General features: G+C 36.7%; 1 protein-coding gene across 5 annotated transcripts in view; it reads left to right on the top strand.

The window, feature by feature from the left end:
• The first annotated feature begins 1536 nt into the window (after nucleotides 1-1536).
• FRG1 (FSHD region gene 1) overlaps nucleotides 1537-20300 on the top strand; it is a 40296-nt gene continuing 21532 nt past the window's right edge. For 3 of the 5 annotated variants that reach the window (XM_027599520.2, XM_027599522.2, XM_027599521.2), the window contains exons 1-6: nucleotides 1537-1797; nucleotides 3696-3766; nucleotides 11251-11376; nucleotides 12781-12838; nucleotides 16234-16348; nucleotides 18212-18316. In XM_027599520.2, the coding sequence (XP_027455321.1) occupies nucleotides 1736-1797; nucleotides 3696-3766; nucleotides 11251-11376; nucleotides 12781-12838; nucleotides 16234-16348; nucleotides 18212-18316 (537 nt within the window). In that variant the 5' untranslated portion in view covers nucleotides 1537-1735. Of the gene's footprint in view, nucleotides 1798-3695; nucleotides 3767-6388; nucleotides 6450-11250; nucleotides 11377-12780; nucleotides 12839-16233; nucleotides 16349-18211; nucleotides 18317-20300 lie in introns of those variants that run through there. The other 2 variants (XM_027599523.1, XM_027599524.2) reach the window with 2 other exon arrangements.

The following is a 20300-nucleotide window of genomic DNA, read 5'->3' as shown; positions in this document are numbered from 1 at the left end:
ATGCAGGATCTACTTTGAGGCAGGTACAGCACAGGTATAGGTGAAACAAAGATGAATAAGCTATTTATGTTTCTGCCCTGAAAAAGCAAACAATTGGCTACAGAATGAGAAATGCAGGATGCTTGGGGATGGTGTTTTGAAGTGTTAACCCAGAAAAATAAAACTTTCAGTTATTTTACTAGCAAAATGGGTTTATTAGGGAATAACAGAATTGCAATTTGGGACATGCAAGCTATGGCAAAACCATGAGCAAGTCTAACAAAGAAGAGGAACATTATTTTGCGCGGAAGAAGGAGGAAACTGGGAGAGATTATTCTGAACAAAAGTCCACTGGGGGGAAAAAGACGTCCAGGTGATGATGGTTTCTAAGGGCTGAGCTTCAGGGGTAGAAGATCTTGTAGGAGATACAATACACATCTTTCCCTTGCAGGGGCCTGTAATTAATGATTCTTTCTTGCTGATGATTCTTCTGTTGGGGTCTGTAATTGACAATTCTTCCTGTAACTGAAGTTGAGTGGTAAGGCTTCACCTCCTAACTTCCTCTTCTCTCCTCCTTTCTCTATTTTAGTGACGTTTCCCTTTATTAATATTCACAGAAGCAAATAATGCCCCAGTTTGTCTTAAAGTTTGAAAAACCGTGCCAAGTGAAGAGCGTGGGAAAGAGGGAAGGGCAGCATTCCAGGCAGCAGAAGCAAACAGACACCATTCAAACATTTCCAACCACTTAGTGTGACTGGAACTAAGGTGGCAGGGGTTAAGTGGCAGGGAAAGAGGCCAGATTGTCAAGAGTTTATTAAGTGATGCCAGGATTTTCCCTCCCGAAAGTAATAGGCTGTGTTTAATAGATTTTAGAGAGGGGAATAATCGGCTATTTCTCTAGAAAGATCCGTTGGGTAGCATTATCAGAGATGGTTTGGAAGCAGGAGAAAATGGAATCAGGGAAGTGAACTATGAAATTGTTGAAGAGATTGGAGCAGGCAGGAGAAATGCTCAGTGACTGAGACTGAAAGCCTCTGTAAAGACCCATCCTACACAGACTTCTCTGATTACATTAGTTTTCAACGTCAACCTCCCACCCCACCTCCACCCAAATTCCTACAGCGCTTGTGAAATCTGTGGCCCAAATTTATGCACTTAATTATATTTTCTTTTACTCCCTAGTTGTTTCCTGTACGTTACTCAAGTCTCTCTAGTTAATACAATAGGCGTTTATTGGAATTGGAAGCGCTTGGAAATCGTCCGAGGCCCAATACACTCGGTCGCGCGGGGTAGTCGGGCCCAGCTCACAGCTAGTAGAACGGGGAGGGCTGACTGAGTCACATCACCTTTTTGCTGATCAAATTGTCGCCCTTCTCCTGAGACCTGGCAGGAGGATACCTCAAGAATGGCTCCACAGCTATTACGCCGTCTGCGTCCACCAGAGGGCGCGTCTCCCCAGGTTTCCTCACTTAGGGAAGCCCGAACATTTCAGTTCTCAAGAGCAAATGAACCCTGACGTATTGAGGCCCTCTGCGGTTGCCGTAGCCCCAGACAGGACACAGGAAATAGAATTCAAGAGTCGGGTGAAAAAACACTAGGGACGCAGGAGGGGCAAGTCTACTCCCGCGGTTACGTACGTTTTCCGGGAGTGTGCAGTGTGACTATTTGGGGGCCTCCCTCGCCAGTTTCTTCTCCAGTGGAGGTATTTTGCCCTTAGCCAGCTCTCATCTCTTATTTACAGAGTGTCCCCGGAACTATGGCCGAATACTCGTATGTGAAGTCCACCAAACTCGTGCTCAAGGGAACCAAGGCTAAGAGGTAAGACCAAAGTTTGTGCTGGAGACTCCGGCTCTTTTCTGACAGCACTGCGTCTTCGCCTCCCCTCCCCGGTAGAGAGTCTCACGCAAGCCTTAGAGAGCTCTTATTCAGCTCCCAGCCCTTGGGCCTGGCCTCTGGTCCTGGATGGACTGATGCTGCGACTCACTTCCGGGCACCTGAACAGAGCTGGAGAGACAGGCCGCCGCAGAGGCGCCCTGACTGTCGCGCTTTCAGAAGGGAGGAGACGGGAAAGCGAGACCAGGAGCCCAGGAGCCACAAGTCTGCGTCCCTTGATAAGGCCCCGCTCCAGACCCCCGCAGGGTGCGTCTGCCTTAGTCTGGTGATGCCATGCGTCATAACAATAACTTCCTTTATTAGGGATACTTATTTTCACCATTGTGTCCCTCCCCCGTAAAAAAAAAAAAGAAAATCCTTAATTTTTTAATATAATATGCAGATGTGGGTTTTGATAGGGATATGGGCTCAAATCTGGATTCCCACCAGTTACTTGTTTTGCAGTTTGTGGGAAGTTCGTTTATATCCTTGAGCTTCCACTTAATCATTCATTAGGAAAGATTAATGGTACTATAAAAAGATTACGAGGATTAAATGAGATAACATATACAGTAAGGAGAGCCAGAGGCAAGGAGAAGGCTGTAGTGATTTATGATTACTAGGTTTTTAGGAAAAGGTGTCTGCCCACTCATATCTCCATCTGTCTTTGAACTGATAGATTTGCTCAGAGTTGATTATTCATACAAACGTTCAGCATTTCAGCCTGCCTCAGTGATAGCTTTTGGTACTTTTAGGTAAGATAAAAGAAAGTGTTAAGGAGCAAGCTGAAGCCACTGCCCTTGAGAACTCTGCCTATGGGTCTGAATCACAAAGAAGTTATCCTGAATAAATCTGAAATTTGTATTGTCTGAATTTTTTATTACTGAAATATAATACATATATCATAAAATTTACCCTATAAAGTACAATTTTGTGGGTTTTAGTGTGTTCACAAAGTTCACCACTATCAAGTTGCCCAACATTTTCATCATCTGAGAAGGAAACCCCATAATCATTAGCAGTCATTCTCCATTCCACTCTTCCCCTAGTCCCTGACAACCACTAATCTGCTTTCTGTCTATAGCAGTTTGCCTATTCTGAATATTTCATATAGATGGAGCCATGCAGTATGTGGTCTTTTGTATCTGGCTTCGTCCATGTTGTAGCATGTATCAGTACTCTTATTTTTATGGCTAAATAATATTCCATTGTATAGATATACCACATTTTGTTTTTCCATTCATCAGTTGAGGGACATTTGGGTTGTTTCCACTTTTTCGTTATTATGAATAATGCTGCTTTGAATATTCTAATAAAATTTTTGTGTGGATGTGTGTTTTCATTTTTCTTGGATATATACCTAGGAGTAAATTGTTAGGTCATATGGTAACTCTGTGTTTAACTTTTTGAACAACCCCAAACTATTTTCTAAAGTGTCTGTGCCATTTTACATTTTCACCAGCAACACGTGAAGGTACATGTCATCTCTTAATCCTCACAGTAACCTTAAGAGCGCAGTTAAATTATTATCCTCATTTTACAGGTGAGAACCTGACAGAGATTAAGTAAATTTTCCAGAAGTCACAGAGCTAAGAAATGACAATATCAAGATTAAAAAAGCAGTCTGGCTCCAGAACCTGTTCTCTTAACTATAACACAATACATACAGCATCAGAAATGACTTCTCAGTATTAGAAGGAAGAGAGTACATCAGTGTAGAAAACTGTAAATCAACAATTCATAAATCTATGTACAGCTTAAAAGATTCTTCCAAGATTGCATCTTGTGATACTTAACATCAAATCAATATTTATAAACTCATCTATATAAATCATCTCCTGCAGTAAGAAAAAAAAGAACAAAGAGAAGAAGAGAAAAAGAGAAGAAGATGAAGAAACTCAACTTGATATTGTTGGTAAGGTATCTATACTTTATTCTGAGAAAAGTTAACATTGGTTGAGCTGCCTTTAAAAATACTTTCCTAGTTAGGGATAAGTAGTTCAAAAAAGTCAAAAGAACTTGTGACCTATACATAGTTTTCTTAAAGTGTTCAATATTATTTGAAGTTATGGATTCTTTTTATCGTCTGGCACAGTAGATGCCGCTGATGCCTTTTTTTCATCATCAGGACAAGGCACGGAGAGAAGAAATAGAGCTCTCTGATTTATTTGATACCATCATTAGACTACTTAATATCCCAGAGATTCTGAACATAATTTTAGAGGCCTGATAGAGATAAATATTATTTAATTAAATATTTTTCACTAATTATTTTCTTTGAACATGTATGCATTTTTTAAAAGATTTATTTGAGAGAGAGGGAGAGAGCACGAGCCGGCGAAAGGGCAGAGGGAGAAGCAGACTCATACAGGGCTCGATCCCAGGACCCCGGGATCACGACCTGAGCCAAAGGCAGACGCTTAACTGACCGAGCCACCCAGACACTCCTGACCATGTATGCATTTTAATTGTACAAGCCAGTGATATGTATTGGTCTAAAGGAACAGTAAAAGTAATTCACAGTAAAAGTGATTATTTTGTATACTATGAAATGAATGAAAACCTTTTTTTTAAAGATTTTATTTATTTATTTGACAGAGAGATATAGCGAGAGAGGGAACACAAGCAGGGGGAGTGGGAGAGGGAGAAACAGGCTCCAATGTGGGGCTCGATCCCAGGACCCCAGGATCACGACCTGAGCCGAAGGCAGACGCTTGACTGACTGAGCCACCCAGGCGCCCCCAAATGAATGAAAATCTTAATGAAACAGAACAGAGCATCAAGATAGCCTGTAAATGGTACCAGAGATAAATTGACCCAAACACATTTAACCAGCCTGCCTTCTGATCCTTTCCACATCTATACTTTAAAGCAATTTTTTTCTCTTTTAAAACTTGGCCAGTTGCATTTTGAAATTTCATAAATTTTGGCTCCTTTGCATTTTATATGAAATGGTATAAAGAATATTCTAGAAATTTTCACTTTTTTTTGAAACAGCAAATCAACAATTCTAAATATTTTGGATAGATATGTAGAGATGGAATTGCTGTGTCAAAGAATAGGTGGATTTTTAACTACTTAAGTAACCACCAAGAATTTTCTAAAGTGGTTGCACCATTTTATACTCCCACCAAGAAGTAATACAGTTCTGTTACCAGTCTTCCCTCCCACTCTATGGTTTGATTTTTAATTTGTTTACATGGTATTTTTCTGAAAGCAAAAGTTAGAATTTTTTTTCAGTTATAATAAAATTCACATATAACATAGTATTAGTTTTAGGTATACAGCAGAACAATTTGATATAGAAGTTTTTAGTTTTTATAAAACCCTATTTATTACTTTTTTTCTGTTAAGGCTACTGCCTTTTATCTTCAGTCTAAGAAATTATTGCTTAACCCCAAGGTCATAAAGAAATTCTTCCACATTTTCTTTAAGAGGCTTCAGTTTTAGTATTTAAATTAGAAATTAATTTTTGGTCTGGTATGAATAAGGGGTCAAGGTTCTTTTTTCATTTTTTCATATTGATATCCACTTGTTCCAGCACCATTGTTGAATAGACTTTCCTTTCTCCATTAAACTGCCTTGATATCTTTGTCAAAAATCAGTTGACTTTATATGGGTTGGTATAATTTTGGACTCTGTTCCATTGATTTGTTGTTCTACTGATATATTTGTCTTGATTACTGTCACTTCATAATGTTTTGAAATCAGGTGAGGTCTTCAAGGTTCATCCATGTTGTAGCATGTGTCAGAATTTCCTTCATTTTAAGATTGAATAATACTCCATTGTGTATATATGCTGCATTTTGTTTATCCATTCATCTTTCAAAGAACACATGGGTTACTTCCACTTTTTGCCTATTTGAATGATTCTGCTAGGAATATGGGTGTACAGATATCTCTTCAAGACTTTGCTCTCAATTCTTTTGGGCATATACCTGGAAGTGGAATTGCTGGATCATATGGTAATTCCATTTTTAATTTTATGAGAACTGTTTTGCATAGTTGCTGTACCATTTTACATTCCTACCAGCAGTGCACAAGGGTTTCGATTTCTCCATATCCTCACCAACATTTGTTATTTCTGGTTCTGTGATAGTAGCCATCCTAGTGGGTATGAAATGGTATCTCGTAATGGTTTCAGTTTGCATTTCCTCAATGAATTGCAATATTGAGCAATTTTCATGTGCTCATTGGCCATTTGTGTATCTTCTTTGGAGAAATATCTATTCAAGTCCTTTGCCCATTTTGTGAAATGGGTTGTTTTGTTGTCGTTGTTGTTTTTTAAGAGTTCTTTATATATTCTGGATCTTAATCCCTTATCAGATATGTAATATACAAATATTTCCTGCCATTTTTTGTGTTGTCTTTTTACTCCATAGTGTCCCGTGATGCACAAAAGTTTTGTTTTGTTTTGTTTTGTTTTGTTTCTTTTAGAGAGGGAGACAGAGGCTGGGGAAGGGCAAAGGTAGAGAGAGAATCTTCAACAGGCTCCACGGCCTACCATGGAGCCTGACTCAGCACTACATCTCACAGCCCTGAGATCATTACCTGAGCCGAAATCAAGAGTAAGATGTATAACCGACTGAACCACCCAGGTGGCCCAAAAGTTTTTCATTTTGATAAGTCCAATTTGTTTGATTTTTCTTTTGTTGTTTGTGCCTTTGGTGTCATATCCAAGAAATGATTGCCAAATACAATACTGTGAGGCTTCTACCATATGTTTTCTTCTAAGTTTTATAGTTTTAGCTCTTAAAATTTAGGTCTTTGATCCATTTTGAGTTAATTTGTGTATATGAAATTAGGTAAAAGTCCAACTTCATGTAAGTGAAAATTTTACTAATTTTTTATTGGGTATAAAAAGCCTTCCTTATTTTTTTAAAAAGATTTTATTTATTTATTTGACAGAGAGAGACACAGTGAGAGAGGGAACACAAGCAGGGGGAGTGGGAGAGGGAGAAGCAGGCTTCCCGCTGAGCAGGGAGTCTGATGTGGGGCTGGATCCCAGGACCCTGGGATCATGACCTGAGCCGAAGGCAGGTGCTTAATGACTGAGCCACCCAGGCACCCCAAAAGCCTTCCTTATTTAGATGAATAGGAAATTTTATGCAGTGTGATAGACTCAATTTTTAAAAACTTTGTTTTATGGAAATTTTCAAACTAATTCATAAGTAGAGAGGAGAATATAGTGAATTTCCCATGTGCCCATACCCCCAGCATTAGTAATGATCGTTATTTTGCCAATCTTGTTTCACTTACATACTTTCTTACTCTGAGATAATATCCTATGCACATTTTTTTTCTGGAGAATTTTAAGATTTATTTTATTTTAAGAGAGAGATTGCGTGAGCAGGAGGAAGGGCAGAGGGAGAGAATCTCAGGCAGACTCCCTGCTGAGTGTGGAGCCTACTGCCTACTGCAGGGCTCAGTCCCACGACCCTGAAATCATGACCTGAGCTGAAATCAAGAGTCGGTCACTCATCCAGCTGAGCTACCTAGGCACCCCATTTTTTTCTGAAGAATTTTAAAGTAAAACAGGATATTAATGTCATTCTACCCATATATACATAAATGTACATTGCTGATAAAGTCAGTCTCACTCTCTTTCCTTCTGTTTTGCTAATTTTTTTAAAGATTTTATTTATTTATGTATTTATTTATTTATTTATTTGACAGAGAGAAAGGGAAAGAGCACAAGCACGGGGAGTGGAAGAGGGAGAAGCAGGCTCCCCACTGAGCAGGGAGCCCAATGCAGGGCTCGATCCCAGGACCCTGGGATCATGAACTGAGCTGAAGGCAGACGCTTAACTTACTGAGCCACCCAGGTGCCCTGCTCGCTCTTTTAATACATAAGAGTATATCATTATCAGACCTAACAAAATTAACAAGAATTCCTTAATATCATCTAATATCTTATTAATGACTGATACATTTCTCCTTTAGTTAACGTACAATTTAGTTTCATAATCAACAGTGAAAATCTGAAAGTTTTTTCTCTAAGATCAGGAATAAGACAAGGATACCTACTCTTGCTGCTTTTATTCAACATAGTATTGGCAGCCCTAGCCAAAGCACTTAGGCAAAAAAAGGAAGAAAGAAAAGGCATCCAAATCAGAGAGGAAGAAATGAAACTGTCACTATTGGCAGATGACATGATCTTATATATAGAAAACCCTAAAGACTCCACCAAAAAAACTGTTAGAATAAATGAATTCAGTAAAGTTTCAGGATATAAAATCAACATACAGAAATCTGTTCTATTTCTCTATGTTAATACTGAAGTATCTAAAAGAGAAATTAAGAAAAATAATTCCATTTACAATTGTACCAAAAAGAATAAAATACCTAGGATTAAATTTAACCAAGGATGTGAAAGACCTGTACATTGAAAAGTATGACATTGATAAAAGAATTTGAAGAAGACACATATAAATGGAAAGATATTCCATGTTCATGGATCAGAAGAATTAAATTGTTAAAATACGCATACTACCTCAAAGCAATCTACAGATTCAGTGCAGTTTCTATCAAAATTCCAGTGGAATTTTTCACAAATAACTAACAGTGCTAAAATTTGTAAGGAACCACAAAAGACCCCAGATAGCTAGCAGTCTTAAGAAAGAAGAACTAGGGGCACCTGGGTGGCTCAGATGGTTAAGCATCTGCCTTCGGCTCAGGTCATGATCCCAGGGTCCTGGGATCGAGTCCCGCATCGGGCTCCCTGCTCCTTGGGAGCCTGCTTCTCCCTCTGCCTCTCTCTCTCGCTCTGTCTTTCATGAATAAATAAATTTAAAAAAAAAAAAAAAAAAAAAAAAAAAAAAGAAAGAAGAACTAGGCTGGAGGTACCACACTTCCTGATTTCAAACAATATCACAAAGATAGACTAATCAAAAGTTTGGTATTAGCATAAAAACAATACAAAGATCAATAGAACAGAACAAAAAGCCCAGCAATAAACTGATGCAGTAAACATAGGAGTGCATCTATCTTTTCAAATTAGTGTTTTCATTTTCTTTGGGTAAATACCCAGTAGTGGAATTACTGGATCTTGTGGTAATTCTGTTTAATTTTGTGAGGAAACGCCATACTGTTTTCCACAGTGTCTGCACCAGTTTGCATTCCCACCAACAGTGCACAGGATTCCTTTTTCTCCACATCTTCTCCAACATTTGTTATTTCTTGTCTTTTTTTTTTTTTTTTTAGCCATTCTAACAGGTGTAAGGTAATATCTCATTGTGGTTTTAATTTGCATTTCCCTGATGATTAGTAATGTTAAACATTTTCTGTGTCTCTTGGCCATCTCTATGTCTTATTGGAAAAATTTCTATTCAGTTCCTCGATCCATTTTTTAATTGGATTTTTTGGGTTTTTTGGTGTTGAGTTGTATAAGTTCTTTATATAGTTTGGATATTAAACCCTTATTGGATATATCATTTGCAACTAACTTCTTCCATTCGGTAGGTTGTCTTTTTGTTTTGTTGATGGTTTCCTTCACTGCCCAAAAACTTTTTATTTTGGTATAGTCTCAAATAGTTTAATTTTGCTTTTGTTTCCTTTGCCAGAGGAGACATATCTAAGAAAAATGTTTCTACAGCTGATGTCAAAGAATCAGGAGGGATACTGCCTATCTTTTCTTGTAGAAGTCTTATGGGTTCAGTTCTCACATTTAGGTCTTTATTTTATTTTTGTATATGGTATAAGAAAGTGGTCCATTTTTCCCAGCACCATTTGTTGAAGATTGTCTTTTCCTCATTCTATATTCTTGCCTTCTTTGTCATAAATTAATTTACCATAAAAGTGTGGGTTTATTTCTAGACACTCTATTCTGTTCCATTGATCTGTATGTCTATATTTATGCCAGTACCATAATGTTTTTATTTTTTTATTACTACAGCTTTGTAGTATATCTTGAAATCTGGGATTGTGATACCTCCAGCTGTATTCTTTTTCAAGATTGCTTTGGCTATTTGGGATCTTTTGTGGTTCCATACAAATTTTAGGATTATTCTAGTTCTGTGAAAAATTATTTATATTTTGATAGAGCTTGTATTGAATGTGCATCATGAGTAGGTGGATAGGTGAATTGGGTGAAGGGGAATTAAGAGTACACTTACCTTGATGAGCACTGAGAAATGTATAGAATTCCTGAGTCATTATATTGTATATATGAAACTAGTATAACTGTATGCTAATTATATTTGAATTAAAAAATGAATAAAAAAAGAAACCCATTTCTGTTCATGTAAATAGAGTACATAGTTTCTGCTCATTTTGGTTCTAATTTAAATCATGGTTAAGAATACTGTGCTAGGGCGCCTGGGTGGCTCAGTTGGTTAAGCGACTGCCTTCAGCTCAGGTCATGATCCTGGAGTCCCAGGATCGAGTCCCACATTGGGCTTCCTGCTCAGCAGGGAGTCTGCTTCTCCCTCTGACCCTCTTCCCTCTCGTGCTTTCTCTCTCTCATTCTCTCTCTCTCTGAAATAAATAAATAAAATCTTAAAAAAAAAAAGAATACTGTGCTAGACCATAAAAAAGAATGAAATCTTGCCATTTGCAATGTAATGGAGCTAGAGAGCATTACGCTAAGTGAAATAAGTTAGAGAAAAACAAATACCGTATGATTTTACTCGTATGTGGAATTCAGGAAACAAAACAGATGGACATAGGAAAAAAGAGAGAGAGGGAGAGAGAGACACACCAGAAAACAGACTCTTAACTATAGGAACAAACAGGGTTGCTGGATGGGAGGTGGGCAGGGAGATGGGTTAAAAGGGTGAAAGGTATTGAGTACGGCACTTGTGATGAGCAGAGCGTTGTGTGTAAGTGATGAATCACTAAATTCTATACCTGAAACTAGTATTACACTGTATGTTAACTAACTGGAATTTAAATAAAAACTTGGAAAAAAAAAGAATACTGTGCTAGAAAGTCTTTCTGAAGGGATTCGTAAGAAACAGGTGATAATAGTCATTGCCTCTGGAAAGCAGTCATGGATGGCTGGGGAGGGAATGAAAGAGACTGTTCTCCATCATTTTGTGCCTTCACATGCACTGCTATTTTATATTTTGGAAAAGAATGTAACCTTGATTGTGGGTGGTGGTCACCTACATGTATACACATACATACAAACATAGAAATGAGTTTATGTAAAACTGATGAAATCTAAATAAGGCTCATAGTTTGTATAAAAGGTAGTTTCCTGATTTTGACATTGTACTATAATTATGTAAGATGTTACCACTGGGAGAGATAAGTAAAGGGTACAGGCGATCTTTCTGTATTATTTCTTATAACTGGAAAATAAAAAGTTTTAAAAAAATAAGTTATAACAAGAACAACAAATAAGAACCTTGTGTCAAATCTAAAATAAAAATTTAAAATATTGATTTTATTTTTCAGGAATCTGGTGGACAGTAACAAACTTTGGTGAAATATCAGGAACCATAGCAATTGAAATGGATAAAGGAACCTACATACATGCACTTGACAATGGACTTTTTACACTGGGAGCTCCACATAAAGAAGGTCTGTGTCTAGTAGAAGCAATGGAAGGGAAAAGCCCATTTAAAGTATATATTTTATGACATTCATTCACTTAGGCCAAATTCTAACTAATCTCAAGTATATTCCAAAGGAATAAATCCATTGCATTTGACTCTTCCTCTTTTTTCCTTCCTTAATATTTACCAATTATTGGCAAATCCCTCTTTCCAATGTAAGCATGTGAAAACATTCTTTATAGTTCCAGAAGAGTATCAGTTGAAATCAAAAGCAACATGAATAATTGAAATTGAAAGGGAATCCTAGTTGAGTCAGAGATTTGATTCCTTTATTCTTTAGACCTATTGCCAAAACTAACCTGGAGCATTATTAACAATTTTGAGGTTTTGTTATTCCTTCTAGCCCATCAGAATAAGTACTAATAAGATACGAAGCAATCAGAAGATAAAAAGCAGTATCTTTTAGTATGACTGTCCATCCCTTGAATAAGTTAAAGCATTTGGTTTTTTGAGTATTAAATGCTTATTTGTCTGTCTACTGAGTGTATTTTAAAACACAAAAAGAAAATTTGTGAGTAAGCATCATGCTGACTTACCTATTAAGTATGTAAAACTAACACTGTAGTCATAAGATAAAGTAGATCTTGATGCTCTAATCTGAATAATTATGATTATATCAAAATATCACAATATTCTTAGATTTAATTTTAAAAGAAAACTTTAATTTTATTTTATTATGTTCATCACCATACATTACATCATTAGTTTTTTTTGTTTTTTATACTTTAAATTTTTTATTATGTTAATCACCATACATTACATCATTAGTTTTTGATGTAGTGTTCCATGATTCATTGTTTGTGCATAACACCCAGTGCTCCACGCAGAACGTGCCCTCCTCAATACCCATCACCAGGCTAACCCATCCCCCCACCCCCCTCCCCTCTAGAACCCTCAGTTTGTTTTTCAGAGTCCATCGTCTCTCATGGTTCATATCCCCCTCCATCATTAGTTTTTGATGTAGTGTTCCATGATTCATTGTTTATGTATAACACCCAGTGCTCCATTCAATACGTGCCCTCCTTAATACCCATCACCAGGCTAACCCATCCCCCCACCCCCCTCCCCTCTAGAACCCTCAATGAGATACCACCTCACACCAGTCAGAATGGCTAAAATTAACAAGTCAGGAAACGACAGATGTTGGCGGGGATGTGGAGAAAGGGGAACCCTCCTACACTATTGGTGGGAATGCAGGTTGGTGCAGCCACTCTGGAAAACAGTACAGAGGTTCCTCAAAGAGTTGAAAATAGAGCTACCCTACGACCCAGCAACTGCACTAAAAAAAACTTTTTAAAGCTGAAGAATATCTTTACATGTATATTTGTAACAGATGTCAAATTTATTTCAAATGTTTTTTCTCCTATAGTTGATGAGGGCCCTAGTCCTCCAGAGCAGTTTACAGCTGTCAAATTGTCTGATTCCAGGTAAGTAAGTTGAACTATAATTAATCACCTTTTATTTTTTTAATTTAATTTTATTCACTGGGGCCCCTGAGTGGCTCAGTCAATAAGCGTCTGCCTTCGGCTCAGGTCATGGTCCCAGGGTCCTGGGATCGAGCCCCACATCAGGCTCCCTGCTCCATGGGAAGCCTGCTTCTCCCTCTCCCACTCCCCCTGCTTGTGTTCCCTCTCTCGCTGTGTCTCTCTCTGTCAAATAAATAAATAAAATCTTAAAAAATTTAAACTTATTCACTGAAAAATTTCTATATATAGGTAATTAATTAAGCTAACTTAATTCCACAGACCAATTTTGATGTAAAAAGCAAAACAATCTTTTTGAAAGTATATTTTGTGACATTTAAAAAATATAACATAGGGCGCCTGGGTGGCTCAGTTGGTTAAGCGACTGCCCTCGGCTCAGGTCATGATCCTGGAGTCCCGGGATCGCGTCCCGCATAGGGCTCCCTGCTCGGCAGGGAGTCTGCTTCTCCCTCTGACCCTCTTCCCTCTCGTGCTCTCTCTCATTCTCTCTTTCTCTCAAAGAAATAAAATCTTTAAAAAAAATAAAATAAAAATAAAAAAATATAACATATGCTGTATTTAGGTATTATTAAATTTCATTTGCAGCAACTGTGTCTTTGAAAGAGAATTAAAGCTCCAAATAAAAATATACACTATGATTCCTAGCAGTATATAATACTAGGCTAGAAAAAAAATGAATATTAATAATGTCACAGACCAAATAAGATATAGATTAGAAAGATCATGTAAAGAAAACAGACATAAGGCAAAACCTGGTCTGATGTTGCTGTGATACGTTAACTCACTTGTCAGAAGTCAAGATATAAACAAGATATCTTGATGAAGTCCCAAAAGTGCATTTTTGCTTTTGTTTCACTAACTTTTGGAGATGTATCTTGAAAGAAGTTGCTGTGGCCGATGTCAAAGAGATTATTGCCTATGTTCTCTAGGATTTTGATGGATTCCTGTCTCACATTGAGGTCTTTCATCCATTTTGAGTTTATCTTTGTGTATGATGTTAGAGAATGGTCGAGTTTCGTTCTTCTGCATGTGGCTGTCCAGTTTTCCTAGCACCATTTATTGAAGAGACTTTTTTCCATTGCTTCCTGCTTTGTTGAAGATTATTTGACCATAGAGTTGAGGGTCCATATCTGAGCTCTCTATTCTGTTCCATTGGTCTGTATGTCTGTTTTTGTGCCAGTACCATGCTGTCTTGGTGATCAGTGCTTTGTAATATAGCTTGAAATCGGGCAACGTGATGCCCCCAACTTTTTCTTTTTCAACATTTCCTTGATGATTTGGTGTCTTTTCTGATTCCATACAAATTTTAGGATTGTTTGTTCCAGCACTTTGAAAAATGTCATTGGAATTTTGATCAGGATAGCATTGAAGGTATAGATTGCTCTGGGTAGCATGGACATTTTAACAGTGTTTATTCTTCCAATCCATAAGCAGCGAATATCATCCTCAGTGGGGAAAAGCTGAGAGCCTTTCCCTTAAGATCAGGAACACGTCAAGGATGCCCACTCTTGCCACTGTTGTTCAACATAGTACTAGAAGTCCTAGCAACAGCAATCAGACAACAAAAAGAAATAGAAGGTATTCAAATTGGCAAAGAAGAAGTCAAACTCTCTCTTTTTGCAGATGACATAATACTTTATGTGGAAAACCCAAAAGACTCCACCCCCAAATTACTAGAACTCATACAGCAATTCAGTAATGTGGCAGGATACAAAATCAATGCACAGAAATCAGTTGCTTTCTTATACACTAACAATGCAACTGTAGAAAGAGAAATTAGAGAAACAATTCTATTTACAATAGCACCAAAAACCATAAGACACCTCAGAATAAACCTAACCAAAGAGGTAAAGGATATATACTCTAGGAACTACAGAACACTCATGAAAAAAACTGAAGAAGACACAATAAGATGGAAGAGATAAACAAGATAGAAGAAAGGAATATTATTAAAATTACTAAAATCAATAGAGAATGTTACATAGCCATGAAGACCAAAAGAATATTTTATTTACTATTTTTACAATCATTTCATAAGCTGACCTTTTTTATTCTCACAGTGCAAAAGTACAGAATGATACTTTGGGTAGTGCACACAGCAATTGAATTTCAGTATGCTAATAATTGGCTGCATCAACATGATAATGATTTACATTATACTGTCATTAACCTGTAAATTAATATAAAATCAGTCCCTTGGCACAAGGGATTGGTAAGCTAAAAGTTAAGGAATCATATTTTTTCTTTAAAAAAAATCACATTAAGATTATCATTCCTGGGGCGCCTGGGTGGCTCAGTCGTTGGGCGTCTGCCTTCGGCTCAGGTTGTGGTCCCGGGGTCCTGGGATTGAGTCCCGTGGGCCCGCTTCTTCCTTTCCCACCCTGCCCCCACTTGTGTTCCCTCTCTCGCTGTCTCTCTATATATATCAAAATAAATAAATAAAATCTTAAAAAAGATTATCATTCCTATGCTTTATTTGAGTGGCCAATAAGTATAGTGAAAGACTTTTTTATTTTTTTAAGATTTATTTATTTACTTTGGAGAGAGGGAGTGAGCACTGGGGAGGGGGCGAGGGAAAGGGAGAAGCAGACTCCTTGCTGAGCGAGGAGCACAGAGCCTGCCTGTGGAGCTTGTGGGGCTCCATCCCAGGATCACAAGATCATAACTTGAGCTGAAGTCAGACACTTAAATGACTGAGCCACCCAGGCGCCCCTGAGAGACTTTTAAAGAATAAAAGCAGCAGAAGAAAAATCAATAAACGCAAACTTCTTTACAGTTGAAAACAAAAAATATAAAATAGGCAAATGAGGAAAATATTTGCAACAACGTTAACAGGCAGTGAATTTTTATTCTTTGTATGTATGTACGGGATTCATAACACTAAGGAAAGCAGTAAGAAAGCAATAGAAAAATGGACAAAAAGATAAAAACTAAAAAGGAAGGGAAGTACAAATGTCACTTACAATGGTTAAAATATCAATTAAAAAGGATACTATTTTTCCTGTATCTGATATTCTAATTTTTTCTAAAAAAGGCATAATGTTAATAGATCTATGGTGAAATGATACTCTCCCGACTTGAGGTGAGAATGTTAAGTTGATACAGATTTTTTCTGGAAAGCAATTTGATAGCATGTAATAGGAGCCTTGTAACTACAATATAAAATTACATATATAGAACTACACTGTCCAATATGGTAGTCACTAACCACATGTGGCTTTTGAAAATTTGGACTCTGGCTAGCCTGGATTTCTGTACACACACAAACATTATTTTTATGTTCCATATTCAATTTTCTTTCTCTCTGCTTTTAACATTTCCTTTTTGTTAATCTAAAGAATTGCCCTGAAATCTGGCTATGGAAAATACCTTGGTATTAATTCAGATGGACTTGTTGTGGGGCGTTCAGATGCAATTGGACCAAGAGAACAATGGGAACCAGTCTTTCAAGATGTAAGTGCTATTATTGTTCACAAAAGCTTCTTGTCAATGTAAGATACAGTCTTTAACAGTCAATGAGAATATATATTCCAAAAAAACCCCCCAAAAATATAGAGTACAGTAATATAACCCATTAAATTGAAAACCAATACGAACTCGTAACCTTAAAAAGGTCTTGAAAAACAGTGCAACACAGCAAAAGAAATAATCAACAAAGTGAAAAGACAACCTATAGGATGAGAAAAAATATTTGCACACCATATTTCTGATAAGGGGTTAATACCCAAATATATAAAGAGCTGATACCAACTCAATAGCAAAGAAACAAATAACCCAATTAAAAACTGGGCAAAAGACCTGACTAGACATTTTTTCCCAGAGAAGATATATGAAAGGCCAACAGGTACATGAAAAGATGCTCAACATCACTAGTCATTAGGGAAATGCAAATCAAAAGCACAATAAGGTATCACTTCCTGCCCGTTAGAATGGCCATCTTCAAAAAGAGATAAATGCTGGGAGGTTGTGGAGAAAAGGGCCCCTTCATGCACTGCTGGTGGGAATGCAAACTGATGTGGCCACTGTGGAAGACAGTATGGAGGTTCCTCAAAAAATTAAAAATAGAATTATTATAAGATCCAACAATCCCACTTGTGAGAATATATCCAAAGGAAACCAAAAAACTAACTTGAAAAGATATCTGCACCCCCATGTTCACAGTGGTATTACTTATAAGAGCCAAGATATGGAAACAACCTAAATGTCCATTGATAGATAAATGGATAAAGAAGTTGTGGTATACACATATACAGTGGAATATTATTCAGCCATAAAAGGTGAGTAAACCTTGCCATTTGTAACAACATGGATGGACCTTGCTAAGTGAAGTCAGTCAGAGAAAGACAACTGTATGATCTCATTTATATATGGGATCTTAAAAACAAACAAATAAAACTCAGAAAAAGACATCAGAATTGTGGTTGGTTACCGGAGCGGTAGGTTTTGGGATTAGGAGTTAGAGGAAGAAGGTGGTCAAAAGATACAAACTTCCAATCACAAGATAAAGAAGTGCCAGGGATATAACATAGAGCATGATGACTCTAGCTGACGCTGCTGTATGGTATATAGGAAAGTTGTTAAGAGAGTAAACCCTGAGTTCTCATCATAAGGAAAAAAATTGTTTTATTTTTATTGTTAACTGCATGAGATGATGGATGCTAACTAAAACTTAAGATAATCATTTCACAATAAGTGTTAAGCCAAACTATTACGCCGTACACCTTAAACTTATGCGGTGATTGTCACTTATATCTCAGTAAAACTGTGGGAGGAAATAGTGCAACAAAAATAGCAGTAGTACCTCTGCCCACCACCATTTTTGTCCACATAAAAACCTCCCTTTGACACTGATTCTTAAAGTTCTGAGCAGTAAATTCAAAAGCACCAAAAGCTAGCTCTTGTATATTTTTGTATTTTCTAATTATGAAAAAATTTTTACTTAAAACACGATTTTTTGAATAAATTACTATGCATTATATAATCTCTTATTGCCTTAAAAGCTAATTATTTTTCAAACAGAACTAAATCAGTTATAGCCTCAATAGATCTTTAAGGCCAAAGGAAACAATTCTATTTCATCTAGTTAGAATTCGTCCTACTAATAGAATATACTAAAAATAGTTAATGAGGTTATTTTTGAGTAGTAAGATTATAGGTGATTTTGGTTTTCTTTTCTGTATGTTTTATCTTCTGTGTTTTCTCCAAATTCTTTTTACTGATTACTTTTACAGTTGGGGCTAAGGGGCAAAATTAATTTCATTCTCAAGACTTAATTCTTTTGCAGTAGTCTTGTAACTTTTATATTACTTTATATAGGGAAAAATGGCTTTATTGGCTTCAAATAGCTGCTTTATTAGATGCAATGAAGCAGGTGATATAGAAGCAAAAAGTAAAACAGCAGGAGAAGAAGAAATGATAAAGGTAATCATGACATTTTTCTTTTCTTTTAATTTTTTTCTTTTTCATTTTTCTGTAGACTAATACATGTCACATATATGATGTGACTATATCTCTTAAAAATGTTGAATAGTCATTTACTATCACTTTAAAGATGTAATGCAATGTTTTATATTATGCTCTGAATAAGCTTTATTATAAAAAGCTTAATTATAAATCCTATAACTGATGGCTTTTTTGTACCATGCGGTAGCGAAATTATTATATCTTACCTCCATGTATTAGTATCTTTTTCTGAGTAGTTCCACATGCTTTTTAGGACTCTGTTTCCTTTTTTTTTTTCTTGCTTGCATTTTAAAATTTAACTTTTTAAATAGGTTCACATGGTTCAAAATTTTAAAAATATAAGCATATAAATACATGACTCCCATCCTTCTATAGCCTACCAGAGTTTCTTAATAAAAATGTTTATAATTTTCTACTTTTTTACAATAAAGTTAGCCTCCTGCATATCCTCCTTTCGACCTTGATTTTTTTTTCCTTAATATTTTTATCTTGGAGATTTTCCCTTATCACTATGTAGAAAATTTTCTCTTTTTAATAGCTACATAATATCCCATTTTAGGGATAAGCCATAATTTATTTAATCAGTTACTCATAAATGCAAATTTAGGTGATTTCCCATCTTTTGCCCTTAGAAACAGTGCTGTAACACATAACTTTGAATGTGCATCATTCTGTAGGTGTGCAGGTATATCTGAGGATAAATTCCCAAAAACAGAATTACAAGGTGTATAATAAATGTTAGTCATAACATTTTTCAATTACATTAAAAAAAAAAAAAAACCTACAAACCAAAACAGAAGCCAGCAGCTACAGGCACTCTGTTGAATGTGACACAAGCACTGTCTTCTTGAATCTTCACAAAGTTCCTGTGAAGTACCTATTATCTTAACTTTACCGATGAGGAGAGAGCCTCTGAGCCTCCTTACATCCTCACCTGTTGTTATCAGTCATGAACTCACACAGCTAGATATGATAGAGACAGGATGTATACCCAGGCCCAACTGACTAGAAACTACCATACTGCCTCTCAGGAAACAGGTCATTAGAAAAATGCTGGTGGATGTCTCACTTACCTAAAAGTATGATTTTTGAAGACAATGCAAATAAAGTGCAGTACTTTGCACTTTTATGGGAAAAAAACAAAACAAAAACTGCTGTATTTAATTACAGCTGTTTTTATATGAAGTGTCTGTTACATTTCCCTGGGTCTCTTTGGTTAGTTAAGTACCTGGAAGCTCTGAGCAGTGATAATCCAGAACTCTTTCCATCTTGCATTTTACTTCACAGGCTCTGCTAATCTGTATCAGCTGTCCACCTTTATAGCCTATCAGGACACATTCCCTCCTGTCAAAAGTAGTATTGTCACAGGCCCTGGCCAGTAATCTTCCCAGGTCTGCCAGGACCCCCTTAACCAAACCTGTCACACAGGTAGCACTGGCACATGCCTTATTGGTCACCACTAAGCAGCCTTGGAATTGGACTCTGAGCCACAAAGATCACTTTGGAGACGTAAATCCTGTGCTCTGGGTTGCAAATGGCCAGTTCTTGGGGCCTGAATTCTGTCCCCTTCTTGCGCCATTCAGTGGATCCTAATTACTATATCAATTTATGGCATTGTGATAGTAAATATCTGTCGCAATTTATGAGGCTATAAGGAAGATTTAGAAGGAGTGGATTCCAATTAAGTAAATAAGTGAGCTGTGTCATGTTAAAAGTTTTAATGGATTTGGGAATAGCTGTGCAAATTAAAATAGCTACTATCTTAAACTTCCAGTGTTACAAAATAAACACTATCTATAGGGATAATTTGAATATTTACTTTGAGGCCAAAATTAATTAAATTATTGCCTAATTGCTCAGCAGGATCTGATCTATAAAATGTTTTTCAAATAATTTTGTCTCTTGTGTCTGATGCAAAGGCTGTGGAGAAACATAATAGCAA

The sequence above is a fragment of the Zalophus californianus genome, chromosome 2, assembly GCF_009762305.2.
Source record: "Zalophus californianus isolate mZalCal1 chromosome 2, mZalCal1.pri.v2, whole genome shotgun sequence".
NCBI classification, from domain to species: domain Eukaryota; kingdom Metazoa; phylum Chordata; class Mammalia; order Carnivora; family Otariidae; genus Zalophus; species Zalophus californianus.
The sequence above is the reverse complement of the archived record's forward strand: the minus strand, read 5'-3'. Positions and strand labels throughout refer to the sequence as shown.